Source organism: Nelumbo nucifera, chromosome 5 (genome assembly GCF_055504915.1).
Source record: "Nelumbo nucifera cultivar China Antique chromosome 5, China Antique-T2T, whole genome shotgun sequence".
NCBI lineage: Eukaryota > Viridiplantae > Streptophyta > Magnoliopsida > Proteales > Nelumbonaceae > Nelumbo > Nelumbo nucifera.
The window spans coordinates 40,884,218-40,904,433 of NC_142653.1; the positions used below are offsets into that span (position 1 = coordinate 40,884,218).

The window sequence follows — 20,216 nt, forward strand, 5'->3', positions numbered from 1 at the left end:
AATATGACATGGAACTCAATCTCTGTAAAACTTTCTTGTGCATTATTGGTTTTGATATGGACATTGACATGTGAAAGATATCATATTGGTTTGAGTATCCCACTCAATATGCTGATATCATTCTTTTGTTTTTTGTTTTTTGTTTTTTATTTTATTTTTATTGTGTTCTTTGAGCCACTTATCTATTTCTATATCCCTATAAGAGGGCAGCCCAGTACATGAGGCTCCTACGGTCCCACCAGTGTGGGGTCTGGGGAGGGACAGATGTACTCAGCCTTACCCGTGCACATTCAGAGAAGCTGTTTCTAAGATTTGAACCTTGGTCACTCAGGTCGCAATGGAGCAACCCTCTGTTTCTACAACACTATATCCCATTAAATTGTGTGAAAACTTATAATATCTGTGAAGCTTTTGACAATCAAAATGGTTACATTATACTGTTTATATATTTTTTACTTACATAAAAAATGTAAAGTATTAACATTTAAGAGTCAAACATGTCAACTATTTTGATTGTAGAAGCATCTCTACAGACTACAGTACCCAGTGTTTTCATTGGTAACATTTTGTGTGGGAGGGTCTATACTAAGCCCATTCAGGTTTTTGGGTATTATAGGCTTTTATTTGTTTATATTTGTCTGTGATTGGAGACTAACAATAGGAGTTTCTTGCCTTTTTATTTCCTGATAATTCTGGATATGAGGAAAATGTTCTATACCTATTCATTACATCTTTGATATTCTTATGATGCAGAAGGTTGATGAAAAATTAAAAGCACTTGAGCGGAAGCAATTTGGTAGTAATTCATCTCCAATACGTGTGGCAGTTGTTGGCTGTGGCTATTCTGGTGTTGAGTTAGCTGCTACGATATCAGAGCGTCTCCAGGATAGGGGAGTTGTTCAGGCAATTAATTTTGAAACTACAATATGTCCAACTGCTCCATCTGGAAATAGGGAAGCAGCTTTAAGAGTAAGAAGTTGATCTTGTTTGAGTTAATAATAAAAATACACAACATCTAAGAATTTATTCAAGCATTGTTTGGTAGAAACTTCAAAAGCACTTTGAAAAAACATTTTTAGTGATACAGGAGATGCATTTTAGAAGCATATGTGGTTTATCTATGTAACTGCTCACTTTTTCTTTCTATTTTTGGTAAAGATTGTGAGAGAATAAGGATGCAACATAATAGATAAGCTCATTTTTTGAGAGAAGGTAAGTATAATATGTTGATTGATAAAAGAGAAGAGGGTGGAATGCCCATCCCCATACAAAGAGAATCTGTACAGCAGAAATCTTCTAGAAATACATAGAAAAAGAAGCAAAAAGAACTCAAAATAGAATCCTGGGGCCTAAGTGTGGAGATTCTAAGACTTGATGTACCCTATTAGTATAGTCCCTGTTGTACATTACAGTTTGTACTTTTACATTGTTTTATTTTCTCATTCAGTCCTGTATGGGCATTATTGTAATTGTACGTATTCTCTAATATATAAGTGACTCTTTGGGGTGGGGGTTGACCATTCTGGACACCCCTAAGTTTATTTTTGTTCTCTGTTCTATTCATCCAAGACAGTTGACACTAAAAAGAATAACGTAAATTCCGAAAGCTCTTGTGAATTGACTCCCAGGATCAGGGGTGAGCAAACAGTTTATTCGGTTAAAAACTGAACCAAATAAACCAAAATTTTAAATGAAAAACCGAACCAAAACCTAATATTAAAAAACCGATATAACCGAAACCAAAATTTTCAGTTATTTTGGTTAAAACCGAATTTCAAAACCATATATATATTTTAATATATATTATACTGTATATTTTAATATATAATATATATTATATATTAAAAAAATATATTTTATACATATTATATGTTAATATATATATATATGTATATATATATTAGGTAATAAAATTCGATTAATTCAGTTTTTTTGGTTAACCAAATTTCTAAACCGGAAAACCGAAACCAAAACCAAAATTTTACAAAACCGAAATAACCAAAAACCAAAAAAACCAGTTCGGTTTTTCAGTTTTAACCGAATAATGCTCACCGGCAGGATGTAATCTTTGCTATGGCATTCCTTAAAATTTCATCAAATTTGGAGCAGGAATTATCAAAAATTCTTCTGTTCCTTTCCATCCACAGTCCAAAAAATGGCTCCAGCAATAATATGCCATATCTTGTCTCTTTTGTTTAGTCTGTCAATGTGCCAACTTGAGAGGGTATAATGAATTGTTTTTGGAAACTCAGTGCACGAGTATACCATTCATATAAGAGATGCTGTTATACATACATATTTATCACTTAGAGTCCGTTTGGGAGGGTGTCTATGTTCTGATTGAGCTGCTACAGAGTGGTTGTGTGTGCATGTTCTGGATAAGCTACTTGGAGTAGCTTCACTCAACAGTCATACTAATGGCGTTCAGAATGTGCATGCCTGTGTTCCAGATTTTTACCAAACATAGCTTTTGTATTTTTCGTGTGGGGCCCATCTCAAAACATGAGAAGCTACTGTGCAAAAGCCCTCCCAAACAGGCACTTCGTCATGGGGTTGATATGCCAATTGAACCAGTGATTTTATTATAACTATGCTGTCAGCCTAGCCTTAAGATGAATCTGGAGGATCGTTGAATAAACAAGACAAGGCTTCTGTAACCTACTCTTACATGCTTTCAAGTTTTCTTGATATTTTTGAAAACAGGGTCAAGAACTTTTGGTTTCTTGAAATCTAGAGCAATACCATAGTATGTGTGAGTGTGAAAAATGAGACCATACACCGTCTGCAGAAGTTTGTGAACAGATAAGACTAATGCAGTTACTTGTTGGGGTTTGTCTATGTGAAGCTTGAAGATAGTTAGGTCAGTGCTCTTGAAGGCATGATTTAAGAACAAGCTCTAGGTGCCCATCCCTCCATCCCCATCCTAGTGGGTCTGATTTACCATTAGAATGATGTGCTATGACTCCATTTTATTTATAGATAGAGCAAAGTGATAGGATGAAAGTTCTCTGATGCATCATATGATAGGACTGTAAACAAGCTGAGCTGAGCTGGCCAAGCTTTGCCCTGGTTAGATCAGGTTCATGAACTAATAGTTGAGCTATGGCTTGATTTTTTCCAAGCTTGGACTTGGATCATCTAACTCATTTTGATATTTTGCTCATGGAATCCCAAATATAGAGCCTATGATTTAGATCAGAACTAATATCAATTAAAATATTGGGCTGCCAAAGGTGAGAATGTGGGTTTGAGTTTAACACACTTTGTGAGAAAAAGTAGGATATCAGATCCAATTAGGTTGTTAGTGGACTCATTTACTGAAATAAGCTCAATTGAGGCACAAGCTGATGTAAGATCAAAGAAATCGAAACTGTTTTTTTTTAATTTATTTTTTTTGTATTTCTAGAAAATAGGGGTATTTTGGTCATTTTACATATTGTATTTGGGATTTGGTCTTGGATTCTGGTTCTTCTAGTCATAGTTTAGTTAAATTTAGAGATACATAGTGGGTAGGAGATCAGCAGTATGCGGCGGTCTGACGTCAGTAGTTCGCCTCTGGGTAGGAGATCAGTAGAAAACTAACTCCCAGATGCTTCTACCCGCTCTGATACCAAGTTGCAAAAACTAGGGTTTCAAGAGAGAGAAAGAAAGAAGAGAAGAAAAGAAGAAGAAGAGGAAGAAGAAAGCAATGTGTCGAGAGGTGCATGAAGTTCACTGTTCACACCCTCAAAAGTTCACTTTATAATTGAAAATTAATAATTACAAGAAGGCCCCTATTTGGGTGCCCAAATACAGAGAGAGTATAAGAAAGGAGAAAATGACCAAAAACACCCCTGTCTAGCCATTCTCAACACTCCCCCTCAAGCTGAGCATATATGTCAATCATGCCTAGCTTGGCAAGGTTCTTAGCAAACTTTGGATGGTGAACACCTTTAGTGAGGCAATCAGCTAGTTGGTCTTCTGACCTTACAAAAGGAAGGCAAATCTCTCCGTTCACAATTCTTTCTCTAATAAAGTGTCTATCCACCTCAATATGCTTTGTATAATCATGTTGGATAGGATTGTGAGCAATATTTATGGCTGCTTGATTGTCACAATATAGTCTCATTGGAACATCTGCTTGGATGCCCATCTCAGTCAATAAGGTCTTCAACCAGAATAGTTTAGACACTCCATGAGCCATTGCCCTTTACTCTGCCTCAGCACTAGAACGAGCAACCACAGATTGTTTCTTACTTCTTCAGGAAACCACATTGCCTCCAACTAAGGCACAATAACCGGATGTAGATCTTCTATCATCGATGGACCCTGCCCAATCAACATCTATGTAAGTCTCGATCTTTAGATGGTCGTGGTTGGAATACAACATCCCTTTGCCAGGGCATCCTTTTAGGTAGGCTAAAATTTTGTTAACTGCCTGCATATGAGATGTCATGGGTTCATGCATATATTGTCTAACCACTCCAATAGCATAGAAAATGTCAGGTCTAGTCAAACAAAGATACAAAAGGCATCCCACCAATCTCTGATATACCCCCCTTTCTGGAAGAACTTCTCCTTCAGTAGAGTTCAACTTGTGGTTGGGATCAATTGGAGTTTCTACAGGCTTACACCTTAATTTCCCAACCTCATGAAGCAAATCAAGTACATATTTCCTTTGTGACAAAAGAATCACCTTCTTGGATCTTGCAACTTCAATGCCAAGAAAGTATCAGAGATCACCAAGGTCCTTAATATCAAATTCAGAAGCAAGGAATGACTTTAACTAAGAGATACCTGTGATATCATCACCTGTCACAACAATGTCATCAACATATACTATCAACATTGCTACTCTACCATAAACTCTTCTAATAAATAAGGTGTGGTCAGCATGAGATTGAGAAAAATAAATCTTTAAGATGGCACTCCTGAACCTGTCAAACCATGCTCTTGGAAACTGTTTTAGCCCATACAAAGACTTCTTCAAGTAGCACACTTTTCTATCACTATTAGGGAAACTTACCCCAGGTGGTAAGTCCATATACACTTCCTCTTGTAAGTCCCCATTAAGGAAGGTGTTCTTTACATCCATTTGATATAAAGGCCACGAGTAATGGGCGGCAAGAGACATGATCACATGAATAGGGTTCATTTTAGCAATTGGAGCCAGGGTTTCCAGATAATCAATGCCATAAGTTTGAGTGTATCCTTTGGTTATAAGCCGAGCTTTGTATCTTTCAATTGAGCCATCTATCTACCTTGTGCTTAATAGTATAAACCCACTTACACCTAACAGGAATCTTATCTTTAGGGCAAGGAACAACCTCCCAAGTCTGGTTCTTTATTAGGGCCTCCATTTCTTGGTTCATAGCTTCCTTCCAATTAGGGCACTGCATTGCCTCTGTAGCACTACGAGGGATGGAAACAGAAGAAATAGCAGAAATATAGGCACAATAGGAAGGGGAGAGAGCATCATAAGACACATAGTTAGTGATAGGATACTTGCTACATGTCCTCTTCCCTTTTCAAATGGCAATAGGAAGATCAAGGTCAGAATCAATAATAGGATTGTCAGGAGGTTCAAGTTTACTTGAGTCTGGGGATTCAGATTGTGATGGGCATTCTGCTTCAGGAGCCACCCTCTTATTGTGCCTGATGAAAAACTGCTACCAGGACCGAGGTCGATACATAGGAGGAGGAGGAGAAGGAATAGAGGTAGGAAGAGAGGGAGGAATAGAGGTAGGAATAGGAAGGCAGAAGGGAGTCCGATCTTCACTTGCATTCTCCCCCTGAAAGAAGGACGGGATGACTGGAAAAAGGAAGAGGATTCTAAAAAGGTAACATCCTTAGAGACATATCTCTTTCCAGAGAGAGCATTAAAGCATCTATAGCCTTTTTGGACAGGAGAGTAACCAAGGAATACACACTTAACGGATTTAGGGTCAAACTTGCGCCGGGAAGGACTCATATCATGAACAAAGCAAACACAACCAAAGACCTTAAGGGGTAGATTAAAAGGAGGTTCATCAGAGAAGAGTAGTTGATGAGGAGAATGAAGGTTAAGGACCCTTGATGGGAGTCTGTTAATGAAATGTACAGCTGTCTCAATAGCATCACCCCAGAAACGAGTTGGAACAATAAGCCTCGAGCAACTCCAACCACATGCCTGTTTTTTCTTTCAGCCACCCCATTTTGTTGTGGAGTATGACTACATGAACTTTGGTGAATAGTGCCCCTGTCTTCAAGAAACCTATGCAAGTGATGTTCAAAGTATTCCTTGGCATTGTCAGATCTTATTATCTTAATTCTTTTCTCAAACTGTCTCGATCATATTCATGAAGTTTTGAACAATCATAGGAACTTCATCTCTACTTTTCATCAAATAAAGCCATGTATACTGACTGTAGTCATCAACGAAGAGAAATGAAATATCTGTACCCCCCATACAGGGAACAACATATGGGCCCCAAACATCAGTATGGATCAAATGGAAGGCAACATTACTTCTTTTACTGTTTGCAAAATGTGTTTCTACATTGTTTGGATAAATGACAAACTTTACATTCAAAATTCGATTTGGACACAGAATCAAACAAGTTTGGAAATAAAAAATTGACAGAATTGACAGACATATGACCAAGGCGACAATGCCATAATTTCAAAAACTCATTTTCTCATTAGAACAAGACTCAATCTGGCTTGACAATCCATGCTCTGAAGGTCCATCCAGGAGGTAGACTCCATCTACTTCATGCCCACTTCCAATCGTCTTCCTCGTGCTCCGGTCCTGAAAAACACAATGGGTGGGAAAAAGGTCACTGAGCAATTGTGGGATTTTGTTAGAGAACTAATAGACAATAAATTTTTTTTTGTAGCTGGGGCACATGTAGAACAGAGTCAAGAGAAAGGTTATTAGTGATTCTGACTTCACCTTGACCCGAGATTGGGGTCTGAGATCCATATACAACAGTAATCTTTCCCTTCCCCGGGGTTAACTTATATGAGGTAAAATGTGAAGGCATACTAGTCATATGGGCACTGGCCCCAGAGTCTACAATCCATGGGCTAAAGGAGGTGGAACAAGCAAGTGCAGTACCTGTCTTGGCATATGAACTAGATAGATTCCTAAGTCCAGAACCAGATGATGAGGATGTACAACCCTTCTCTAGCTGCAACAATATATTCCTGAGTTTGTCCCTCACATCAGCGGAGTCGAGCACATCCAAGGGCTGAGCATCATTACCAACTGTAGCCAAGTGAGCATTGCCCTTCTTCCCGGTTTTGTACTTCTCCGGTTTTAGATGAGGATTGAGCTTCCAACACCTTTCTTTAGTGTGTCTTGGCTTCTTGCAGTACTCACAAATAACATCCTCGACATTCTTTGCAATGGGATGTTTGCTAGTATTTTGCTTGGGTTGAGATGACATAAAGGCAGAATGATCACTCATAGAGGATTGCATCATGGCGGTTCTTCGGCTTTCTTCCCCTTGTACAAGAATGTGTTGTTTGGTGAAATCAAACTCTAGGTTTAAGCCAACCAAAAAATCAAAGACTCTATTCTCCTCTATGTACTTCCGATACTGCTCACCATCTTCAGGGTCCTTCCAAACTAGAGCTTTCAAGTGATCCATTTCTTCCCAGATAAACTGTAGAGAAGAGAAATACATAGCAACGGATCTCTCCCCCTGATGCATACTGCAAGCTTCCCTCCGAAGCTGATACACTCTAGCAGTATTGTTAACTTGGGAATAAGTAGCAACTACCCTATCCTAGATATCCTTGGCAGATGGAAGAAACATGTAATTTCGGGCAATTTGAGGTTGCATTGAGCAAATCAGCCATGACATAACAAGGGAGTTGCCTGTTCCCACCTTGCAAATTTTGGGTCTTCAGGACTTGACTTCACTTTCCTTCCTATGATGAATCCCAGTTTACCCCTCCCAGTAATGGTAAGTTTAGCAGACTGAGACCACTCTAAAAAATTAGTTCCATCCAGTTTAATAGTAGTTATCATACCACTGGAAATATCTACAGTTCCCGGGAGCACACCGGGAACCATCTGAAAATCCTTAGATGATTCCATATTCTAACAAGACACCTTTTCACCAACCAAAAAGGACCCCCCAACACTTCAATCGAGGTTCCAGACCCAAAAACAAGTTACCCCATAGTTAAGAACCAAAGGAAGACCCAAAAAACTAGGTTGGCGGCAAAATAGAGGGAGAAAAAAAAATCTCCCAAAAATCACACAGTGCTCAGAAAATTACGGGACCACTTCCCGTCAATCCCAAATTGAAAAACGACCTGAATGGTCTAGGTTTTACAGCAGAAAAAAATCACTAAACCTGCTGTACATGGCTCAACATCAAATCTGGAATTTCTGCGATTTTTTCCTTGAAAAGTCCACCAAAAATCATAGAAGTTTCATATAACGACAAGAGTCATACCAAAATTTATCTAAAATCAGGGTGAATCTAACTATTCTGGTTTTATGCCTACACCTGTACGGACTGCTGACATCATCCGGTGGTGGTCTGACGTCAGCAGTTCGCCTCTGGGTAGGAGATCAGCAGAAAACTAACTCCCAGATGCTTCTACCCGCTCTGATACCAAGTTGCAGAAACTAGGGTTTCAAGAGAGAGAAAGAAAGAAGAGAAGAAAAGAAGAAGAAGAGGAAGAAGAAAGCAATGTGTCGAGAGGTGTGTGAAGTTCACTGTTCACACCCTCAAAAGTTCACTTTATAATTGAAAATTTATAATTACAAGAAGGCCCCTATCTGGGTGCCCAAATACAGAGAGAGTATAAGAAAGGAGAAAATGACCAAAAACACCCCTGTCTAACCATTCTCAACATCTACTTACAAAATTTTATTGAAAAATTCCATCTCTAGATCTATGTTCTTCAATTTGAAGTTTTATAGTTGTAGGACAAATTTGCATTGCTTTCAATTAAGCCCTGAGGCCCTTCATAATCTAACCCCTCTATACCTTTAGTTCTGAAATCATATATAAACACTATTCTAGCTAATCAATACCTTCCTAGACTCAATCCTGGGTCATAGTCATCCTACATTAGTTTGGTTTGGTATTAGAACAGTCAGTCCTATACATCATTTGGCATTAGAGCAAGTGATTGCACACCAATTTGTATTGGAGCAGTCAACCCTACATAAATTTGGTGTCAAATCAAGCTGTCCTACATCAGTTGGTATCATAGCAGGTTATTTTATATTCTAAGCTCAGCTTATTCACAGCCCTTTCTTAAGGTTCATACCCATCATGCTTGCAGAAAAAATTCTTGCTGATAACTAAAGTCTATGTCTGGTTAATCTTTTGTAGAAAGATCAACATATCTGTTACCCCATTGGCTATTTAGCATATTCTTGTAGATTGCTACAAATAATATATACTCTATTTTGTCAATGCTGGCGGATTTTGTTCCCTAAAGCTATGAAGAATTATAATTTGAAATCTGATGCATTGTGCCAAAAATTACAGTATTTTTTATGCAATCATCAGGTTCTCTCATCAAGGAATGTTCAGCTTTTCCTGGGTTATTTTGTAAACTGCATAAAAAAATGTGGTGAGGTTGAGGTTTCAGACAATGTGACAAAAACATTAGAGGGTAGGGATACTGCAAGACAACATGATCATGATAAACTTATTCTGGAACTTCAACCTGCTCAAAGAGGCTTAAAAAGTCAGATTCTGGAAGCAGATTTGGTACTATGGACAGTAGGTAATAAACCTCTAGTGCCTCCACTTGAATACTATGATCAGCCACTAGCATTTCCTATTAATGGTAGGGGCCAAGCAGAAACAGATGAAACTCTCCGTGTCAAAGGCCATCCACGCATATTTGCTGTGGGTGACTCTGCTGCTGTAAGGGACTCTTCTGGAAAGCTTCTTCCAGCCACTGCACAGGTAATCTCTATCTTCTCTCATTTTTTTGAATGAGTTAGATATCTTATTCCTATAGAGAATATTTTCTATCTTCCTACTGAGCTTTTACACAACTACTACTGTTTATTTATTTGTGCTAAGTTGCTTCTCCATGCTTCCCAGGTTGCTTTTCAGCAAGCAGATTATGCTGGCTGGAACATTTGGGCAGCAATCAATAACCGGCCTTTGTTACCGTTTAGGTTTGTATTTTAAGTTTTTAACTACGTTCTGTCAATAATATGTTTAGCATGTTTTTCAATATTAGCATTATCAGCAAAAGGGATATGGTCTTATGCAAAAGCATTCCCCCACTGCGGTGTGGGTTAGGGTGTAATGCCAGGATCTTTGAGAACAATGCTCCCTGAAGGTGGAGATGGTTTTTGAGAAAAGTAAGGGGTTGCCCTCCTCCTGGATTGCCATGTAGAAGGACTTCAGGGATGTTAGATATATAGATATTCTGATTTAGTTCTTTTTGAACACTTGTATTTGTATAGCTCATATGGCATACTTTTGGATGCGGTGCCCCTTGTATGACATCTCATCATCTTTTGGGGGTGTCTTCTATACCTCTTATGGTTAATACAATTTACAGTTACCTTCTTAAACAAAAGATTCAGTGTTGGCCCACTTTTGGGGGTGTCCTAAACCATGTGACTTTGCTACTTTCTTAGAAATGCAAAGTAAATTTTCTTGAAGCCAATACTTTCCTGTTGATTTATAAAAAAAGAAAAAAGTAACTTGCACCCAATCCAAAAATGAAATCATAAGTTCCTACTTCAAATGAAAAAAAAAAAACGAAAGCAAATCCACATTCCTGGAAGTCCATGAGCAGGTAATTTGGAGGCTAAAGGGTAGGCCTAAATTAGAAAGCCACAAGATCCCATTAGGAGACACAAGTCTCTTCCTACACTGACAAGGACATGTGATCTCAGATTCAGGTTCTACTTTTGGAAGTTATGACAAAATTTGTTTCCGGTGGGAATGTCATTTTTGTAGTACTTACAAAATAGAAGTAACATTTAATGCTGTCCCCTCACTAATGGGAAACATGTGGGGAATGATGATAAATATTCAGGAAAAAGAAGAAGTGTTCGAGTTGATTTGACATTTGGGTTTCCTTTTGCTCAATTTCTGTTCTTGTTGTCATTTCTTGTATCTTCGATGCTAATGCACAAGGTAAAATTTAAATTGTCCCTAGCTTTTGCTCCTTGAATGGTTTCCCTCACCCTTTGCCTTCTCTGGCAAGTTGGTGTAAATCATTGAAATAAAATTCTCTTTTTCCAATTTAAGCATCATAATATGAAATACTTGTCATGAGATGGCCAATTCTTTGGTTAATGGTGGCTGCTGAAACATTAATATCAGTGTGGCCCAAAGTTTGAGCAATATTGAATGTTTATTATTATTTGCCATGATTTCATGTCAGATACCTGTCTTCCACTTGCCAGTTTTATGGATTTCTCTTAAATTTTGAATGCTAGTTTCCTCCTTCACACTTATGGAAGGACACGGAGCTACCATAAAGGCAGCCCTCACTTGAAAACCTGTATATCTACATCTCTGTACATGATTTTGATTGCTAGGTCAGTTTATGAGCCTAGGTTCCAGAATTGGCTGAATTGTTTTTTTTTTTTGATAAATAAATTGGCTGAATTGTTATAGGGCACAGGATATGGCATATCAATGATCTTGTGATACTTCAATCTTTAGATTCCCTTACTCTACACCATGCCCATATTGGTATTCAAGGAGGTTTATGTTCTAGGCAATATAGGTAAATAACCTATTAACCTTGGTAGCTTAATGACTACTACATCTGATAACAGTAGTCTGGAACAAATCTAAAACAAGGGGCTACATGGATGTGGTATATGATCTGTTTTTTTTTTGTTACAAATGGGAAATTGGCTACACGAGACGGGGAGGCATCCAGTTAAATACCTGGAGGCATTTTAGCTTTCATCCTTGTCCAGAGGAAGCTTACATGCAACATGATTTCTCACTTAAGATGCTAGTCTTTTGGTGCTAAGCAATACTGGGCAACTGTTCCATTCAATAAATAGTGCTTATTGGTTAACACTATAAAAACAATGGTATCTGACATGTTCAATTTGATTGCCAGATTTCAGAATCTGGGAGAAATGATGACCCTGGGAAGGAATGATGCAGCACTTTCTCCGAGCTTTATTGAGGGGCTAACATTAGAGGGACCCATTGGCCATACAGGTAAGCTTCCATGTCTTACATGAACTTGTGCCATTCTAGTCACCTGAACTAACCATACTTCTATTCCCATTGCAGCGAGGAAGATAGCATACCTGATCAGGTTACCAACAGATGAACATCGGGTTAAAGTGGGAATAAGTTGGCTTGCAAAGTCCGCTATAGATTCTGTTGCATTGTTGCAGAGCTCACTAACCAAAGTCCTTTCAGGCTCTTAGATACATCCTTATTCACTTGATGAGGAACTAGTAGCTGTCTATTTCTCTGCTTACACTATTTGTTCACTGTCAAGGTTGTTGATTGAATGGAATGGAAAAATGGGATTCTTGTGGCTGATGCAAATAGTTGGGTAAAGACTGCTGATTGGAGTGGAGTTGTATTTATCCCTTAATATTCGATTCTAAAATTCAGTTCACTGTAAGATATGCTTTCTATCAATGTGAGAAGATACATGTAAATGGCCAATTTTTCCCCATTGTCTCAAACTCTCGTTACCTAAACGAGCACCATATAAATGGAATGGCTTTCCCTCGTTAATTTAAGAACGTTGGGTTGAGAATTTTACTTTGCAGATTGGTAGGATGTATCGAGACTCCATTGGTTGATGCCAGTTTGAATTCCCATTTGATGAGCTTTATGCAGACTTCATCATCTTCATCATCGCTATCTAAGCCTTATCCCAATTATATGGGATTGGCTACATTAATCCTATTTTGCTATTTGGTTCTATTTAGTACTATATCATCATCATCATCATCTAAGCCTTGTGCCATCTACATGGGGTTGACTACTTGATCCTGTTTCAGAGATCAGATCTCCTCACAGAGCACGCCTCACACTGATGCATCTGGAACATCTTCCCATGAATTAAAAATTTACAAATACGAGATGTTCCAGGTGCACGGATGATATGCGCTGTGAAGCTGGTGTGAGGCATGCACTGAGGAGCAGATCTGAACTCCCTGTAATGCTATGGATAAGCTACAAAGATTGACGGGTGCTAACTTAATGGACCCCAGGCCCATAAACCATAACCCCACCATGGCACCATGTATAGGGGTGTCAATTGGACCGGATTTGGTCCAATCTGATCCAGTCCAATATGAGCCTATTACAAATGGACCAGTTCCATTACAATCCGATGAATACTCTGCATCACCCAATCTGTTAAAATTGATTTTAATTTAGATTGGTTTCAACCCAAATGTGATCAATTGATAACTGTATTCTTATCTTTTATTGATAGACCGGATATTGTTCAAATCCGACCCAATTCAATATAAATCTATTACAAATGGACCAATCCAATCCAATCTGATTAATACTTTGACCATTAATTCTGTACCGTTCCAATTTAATAAATTGATTTTGATTTGGATGGAATCCAACCCAAAATCAGTCCATTGATACTCTAAGGTCCTAATAATGTAGCCGTTCAACCTTACAGCTATAGTTTTGGCAAGAAGCGAGTTGGGTTCTATTGTTCTAAACAAACCGGGAAGTTTCAGGCAGCCAATTGTTCGCTGATTTCTCAACGACCGCTGTATTACATTGTCGTGAGCAACTTCCCTTTCGAGACGCTCTTTCTTTTGTTGGGATTCTGAATGGATTGCCTTGGCAGAGCCGTTTATGAACATTCATTCAAGTCAAAACAAAGCTACCAAATCCAAAAGAAGACAGCTCATGGCTTATAGGGTATTAGGGTTGAGTGACAGAGTGAGTGGGCTTCTCAGTCTTTGCAGCTTTTCTATAACCTATTTCTTCTCTTCAGAATTCAGTGTGGAAGAAAAAACAACTTATGAATTAAAAAAATGCTCAGAAGGGATACAAACCCACCATCTTACAGAATTACAGTAAACATCTGGGACCCTGTGACATTGTTGAGGTGGGTCCCTTGTCCATGGGTCCTACTTCTATGCACAGAATGTTTCAGAGCCCAAGTGGCCTGTCTGGTGGCATGGTGGATTGATTGGCTTCTTCATCCCCACCATCTTCCTGGAAAGTGATGCTCACCATAACCGAAACTTCTGCACCACCTCTGCAGCATAAAGTTTTTTCCTGGTTCCAATGGAAGGAAGAAGAATGCAGTAGATAGAAGATTGAGAAGGAAGAAATGGAGGATACAAACTGGGAGATCCAGGTCTTTCTGAAGAGCTATTCTCTGAGATGCTTATTAGACTTTCACCAGACTGGTTCAGCAGGGCCAGGATTGTATGTAAAGTATGGCCTAACTTGGTCCCACTGAAGTTCAAAGCCGGGCTTTAAGAATTCTTAAGACATATGAGCTTGTGCTTAATAAACAATTACTGGTGGTGGAAGGAGAGATAAAAAGGGCAGCCAAGTGCACAGAGTCTCTGGCCAATGTGGGGTTTGGGGAGAGACAGATGTATGCAGCAGTCGGTCAGCGGTATCTTTGTACATATAGAAAGGCTGTTTCTAAGATTCACCCAGATAGTAATGGAAGAAAAGAACAGATCAATGTCTCCAAATTAGCTTTGCCATGCAAAGTGATGATAAGCTTCAACCTTTGAGTTTTGGTTTTTTAGTAAATGAAAATGTGACAAAAAGTGTTTTAAGTGAGTGATAAGCAATTCTTTTAGAAACATAATTAAGGTTAAAACACTTTTAAGCCCCAAAACACAGCCTAAGTGTGCATTTGAGAGGGTTGAAGCGCAGCAGCTTCTGACTTTTCGGAATCAACCCCACATGGACAATCTATTAATTATGTTTAGTGAAAAGAAAATCCAGAGAACCCAAATTGGCTGTCAGTCAGTCATTTGAAGGATTGTCTATTTCAGCCTCTTTGAATCAGTCATCTCAATGCTTCAAAGTAACTGAACCAGTTTAGCTGAATCTTCAGCTCAGCCCTCTCAAATGGCCCCTAACATTGGGGCTTTGTGCTGTGGGGATTTAAATTTGGATATTCTAACCCTTGTTCATGCAACCCATGTGATGATAAGCTAATTGTTAGTAAGACTCCATTTATCTGTACTTCAAGTTTCATTTGCGATTTTGCGTTGGTATAATTGCATTGAAGTGCAAATGGGCTGGGTGAAAATTCTGATTTACTTTTGTTTGGTTTGTTTATGAGGAATATAGTGGAAAGTAAAATGATGTCATCCCGTCTTATATGAGAGTGAATTTGGGAGGAAGATGATGCAAAATTTGCATCAATTTTTGGGATGCAAAATTCCTACTACCAAACTACCAGTTGGTGCAAGCAGTCATGCAATCCATGTGATGATAATTAATTCTAGGTAAGACTTCAATCGTTTGCGGTCGTGTTTGGTAACTTTTAATGGAAATAAAAATTGGCAAGAGTGTAAATTCTGGTTTATTTTCTTTCAGGTTAGACTTTGTCGTGTTTGGTTGTAAGTAGAATGGAAAATAAAAATTATATGGTCCCAGATTATATGAGAGACAATGGAGAAAGAAAATGGTGCGAAATTTGCATCGATTTTTTTGGTACAAAATCTGTACTGTTAACAAGACAAAAAGTACTAATATTGCATCAGGTGAGAATGTGAATCATGATTACAAGGGCAAGACATGAAACTGAAAGTACTTTACCCAAAGTTGCTTCTGGGTGAACTAATATTTAGCTATAGCCATTCAAAGTGGGAAAAAGAATATTACTAAATAAGGGGATGTTTGTGAATGTGCATTTTTGTTTTTTTTTTTTGAAATAAAAATAGGTTCCATAAAATAACAAGGATCAAAATTTTGGTACAGGCTAATACGTTCCAACCGATACATCAGACTGTATCGATATGCCCCAACCGGCACATCAGACTGTATCGAAATTTTGAACCTTGAATGTTGCAGATGCGGCAATTGTTCTCACTTTCAGAAACAAGATCATACACATTGCCAAACAACCCCCTAACAAATCTAAATAGTTTGGTTCCAACTTTCAGGAAGAAGGCTGTGTTGTGCTATGAAGAATACTAAGGTTTTATGTCTTTATATAATACATACAGCATACCTTGAGATTATCAAACCTACAAAAGAACTCATAAATGCTGATTGGGTTATGGTTAAACCTGTTCATGGGCCACAAAGGGCCAGGCCCATTCAAATTTTGGGAAAAGCTCAGTCTGAACCTGGCCCATGAACGGTCAATCCTTTTCTTTTCTGCCCGGCCGAATTCGAATAGTCGAATGTTCGGGTCGCCTCGAGTAGTACCACCCCTAACCGGTGAGAAGTTGGAAGCTACGTAAAGGACAAAAACGATTAAACAGCCGTCCCATCATCCATCGATAAGCTGCCCCTCCTCGACCCTTCTCATCCTCCTATTCTCATTCCTTGGCTTCACTTTGCCTCACTAAATTCCGTATTCAATCAAGGACCTTATTCCTCTGGTCCCCCTCTAATGATTTTTTTTTTTGTAAACCGGTTCAACAAGGGACGGACTATTTCGAGTCGGGGGCCACACGCGGCTGGCACTCTGGACCGGAATCCGAAATCCGGAGTCTCGACACTTTAAAGCCCCCAAAAACTTGCCAGGTGTCATGCATTCGATCAATCAATAGTCAAGTCACGTTCCCCCTTAAGAAAGCGCCTAAAAAACCCAATAATCACCACCTCACCTCAGTCCGGGCCATGTGGTCCCACCAGGCTTTTGATTTCGCACGCAAATTGAAACTGATGGCGCTGGACAACAATGAATGAAAATGGTAATACGCGCGTTCTTGCAATCTCTCGCTCCTCCTGCTCTTCTTCTCTCACAGACTCAACTCTCAAACTGACCAAGGGGTGACCGTCAATTACGGGCACTTCACTCCTCCCTCCTTTACACGCAACCCCTGAATGGCTGAATCACACATTTCCACCGTCAGATCAGCACCTAGCAACGTAATCAACTAATCACACCCTCATCATTCACCTGATGATGAACCCATCATGATGCCATTATCTCTCCCCCTTCCGAACCGTTGTCATTTCATCATGCATAGGCAGATTCCAATCTGACGTCGATAAAGTGCTCCTCATGTGAGGAGCAGAGAAGCAGTCCTGAGTCCCCCCTTTTTCCCCAAGTCAAACTCTTCTTTTGTTGTCGCATTGCTTCGCTCGTCCTCTCACAATCGACTCTCTCGACAGAGACGTTGCCGCGTTCTCATTATTTCTTTTTCTCTTTAATTTTCCCACCTTTTCCGTTCTTTATTCAACCCAACAACCTCTGTCATCCTCTTTTGCAGAAACCGCGTTTTCTCTCTCAAGCTTTTATTTTTCGGTACTTCGCTCAACTGCTCTCACTTCCCGCGGGAAAACTCTCGCTTCTCTCTCCTTCTCTCATGTTTTATTCTCCAGCCATAGCACCACAGCAGCAGCTGAAGCAGACCGTTCATGGCCGACAACAGCGAAGAGAAGCTTCTCGCGGTGGCCCGCCACATTGCCAAGACGCTTGGCCGCACCGAGACCATGACCGATGACATTCTCCAGATTTTCTCTACCTTCGACAACCATCGCTTTTCTCGGGAAAAGCTTTCCGAGAAGATGGACGGCGACGATGATCCCAGGGGCTACGCGGCCCTGGAGCACAGCTTGAAGTCGCTTGACCGTCGGATCTCCCGCTACGTAGCGGCGGACCAGGCGATTTGGGCCGATTCTGCGGATTCTGCGGAGTTCATCGATGCCATCGATGAGTTGCTGTCCACGGTGCGGGATTGGAACCATATGGCTGCGGAGAAGCCGGTTGCCGCGTGTTTGGATCGCGCTGATGATCTTTTACAGCAGGCTATGTTTCGGCTTGAGGACGAGTTTCGGTTGTTGATTGAACGGAGCGCTGAGTCGTTTAATCTGCAGAACCGGTTTTCCGGAGATGGATTGGAAGGCTCTGGGGCTGGGAATGGGAATTTCTCGTCGGATGAGGATGAGGACGAAGATGAGAATGGGGATCGGATTCCTGTGGCGCACCCGGTCACGGATTTTGATATCGTCATAGACGCTCTCCCGCTGGGGACCATCAACGATCTGCACGAGATCGCGAAACGAATGGTTGCGGCCGGCTTTGGGAAGGAGTGTTCTCATGTGTACAGTAGTTGCAGGAGGGATTTCTTGGAGGAGAGCATTTCTAGGTTAGGGTTACAGAAGCTTAGCATCGAAGAGGTTCACAAGATGCCGTGGTCGGAGCTTGAAGACGAGATCGAGCGGTGGACCAAGGCAGTAAATGTGGCACTCCGGATTCTGTTCCCCAGCGAGCAAAGACTCTGTGACCGAGTTTTCTTTGGCCTCTCCGCTGCTTCAGACCTTTCGTTCATGGAGGTCTGTAGGGGCACGGCCATCCAACTCCTAAATTTTGCTGATGCAGTTGCAATTGGTAGTCGAGCGCCCGAGCGCTTGTTCAAGATCCTTGATGTATTTGAAACGCTTAGAGATCTGATGCCAGAATTTGAGGAAGTATTCTCTGATCACTACTGTGCTTTCCTTCGGACTGAAGCGGTTACAATTTGGAAGAGACTTGGGGAAGCAATTAGAGGGATTTTTATGGAATTGGAGAATTTGATCCGGCGGGATCCAGCAAAAGCAGCTGTGCCTGGTGGTGGTCTTCATCCTATCACTCGGTATGTAATGAATTACCTCCGGGCGGCCTGTGGAGCACGTCAGACCCTGGAGCAGGTCTTTGAAGACAACATTCCCTCTGTTGGAGATTATCGGACTTCTGACCCCAATGATCGAGCATCATCATCATCACCTTTAGCAGTGCAAATGGCTTGGATCATGGAGCTCCTAGAGAGCAATTTGGAGGGCAAATCTAGGGTCTACAGAGACTCTGCATTAAGCGCTATTTTCTTGATGAACAACACTAGGTACATTGTTCAAAAGGTTAAAGACAGTGAACTAGGTTCTCTTCTGGGTGAGGATTGGATTCGTAAACACTCGGCGAAGGTCAGGCAATACCACGTGAACTACCAGAGGAACTCATGGGGCAAGGTTATTGCAGTGTTGAAGCTCGACAATAGCTCACTTGCTCCAAGTGCAGCCTCTAAGTTGCTTAAGGAGAAGCTTAAGAGCTTCAATATGCAGTTCGAGGAGATGTGCAAAACTCAATCAACTTGGGTTGTCGTGGATGAGCAGCTCCGGACAGAGATGAGGCTCTCTGCCACAGGAAATGTTCTATCCGCGTATAGGAATTTTCTGGGGAGGTTGCATAATGTTCCGGAAGTAGAGAGGCATACAGAGAAGCATATAAGACACAGTGTCGAGGATATTGAAGCTCGGATTAACGAGTTATTCCAAGGAGGTATTGGATTCACTGGTAGCCGGAAATGAAGTGAGATGGCTCATTATCGTTGTTGTATGTTGAATCTTCTATGTGAATCAAATAGTAGACATTAGTGTCCTTGTATTTATCTGCTGTGTTCTCAGAAAATGTGTAACTCTGCAATTCCATTTGATTCATTTCTATCAAGTGTCAGTTGAGTAGTACAGAATTATGGTTTTTGAATTAATTATAGTCGATGCTTGATACATGAATTATCCTATACAGAACATTGATTATGTTATATAGAGACTGGATATTCTTTTGGAAATTTTGTTGTATAAAAGAAGTTGTAATCTTTTGACTTGTGATGTATCTTTTCTATCTAACATCATTGATGAAGAGTTGTGATTAGAGCGCATAAAGGGGGTACACTCCTAGTGAATAGATCAAAAGTGGTGTTTTGAAAAGATAGGCACCCCTATGAAGCATACATGTAGATTAATAAGGGTACTTGTCTTTTCACAGGGGATGTGCCCTAATCTCCCTACTCCCTTTTGATGAAAAGAACATATTATTTTTTTGAATGTATCTTATTATAGCAGTTTCTATATATGGTTATGGATTTGTTGTTTGGATTGTAATTAGGAAAATACCATGTGTAGAAGGAAGATGAAGAAGGAGCTTTTGTCCAGGTGTGAGTATCATTAGAATGTGTTGATAAATTTCCACTCTCACTGAAATTCTTTGGTCCACCTTGTCCTATTTGTTTGCATTTTGAATATATCTATCTAGTAGATGAAAACTAATCACCAGTTACCATTTCATTGAATGGTTCCTTTCCTAACTTAGATTCTTGAACTGATAAA

General features: G+C 40.0%; 2 protein-coding genes across 4 annotated transcripts in view; both read left to right on the forward strand.

Annotated features, from left to right (window-relative positions):
- Positions 1-12,631, forward strand: part of NDC1 (NAD(P)H dehydrogenase C1) — a 58,674-nt gene extending 46,043 nt beyond the window's left edge. For all 3 annotated transcript variants that reach the window (XM_010245183.3, XM_010245182.3, XM_088888550.1), the window contains 5 exons: positions 754-969; positions 9,501-9,905; positions 10,047-10,123; positions 12,046-12,149; positions 12,225-12,631. In XM_010245183.3, the coding sequence (XP_010243485.1) occupies positions 754-969; positions 9,501-9,905; positions 10,047-10,123; positions 12,046-12,149; positions 12,225-12,364 (942 nt within the window). In that variant the 3' untranslated portion in view covers positions 12,365-12,631. The remainder of the gene's footprint in view (positions 1-753; positions 970-9,500; positions 9,906-10,046; positions 10,124-12,045; positions 12,150-12,224) is intronic.
- Positions 12,632-17,230: 4,599 nt separating this feature from the next.
- On the forward strand, positions 17,231-19,678 carry EXO70B1 (exocyst subunit exo70 family protein B1). Its single transcript, XM_010245181.3, has one exon. It carries the CDS (start codon positions 17,493-17,495, stop codon positions 19,416-19,418), a length of 1,926 nt encoding a protein of 641 aa, XP_010243483.1. The 5' UTR covers positions 17,231-17,492; the 3' UTR covers positions 19,419-19,678.
- Positions 19,679-20,216: the final 538 nt, after the last annotated feature.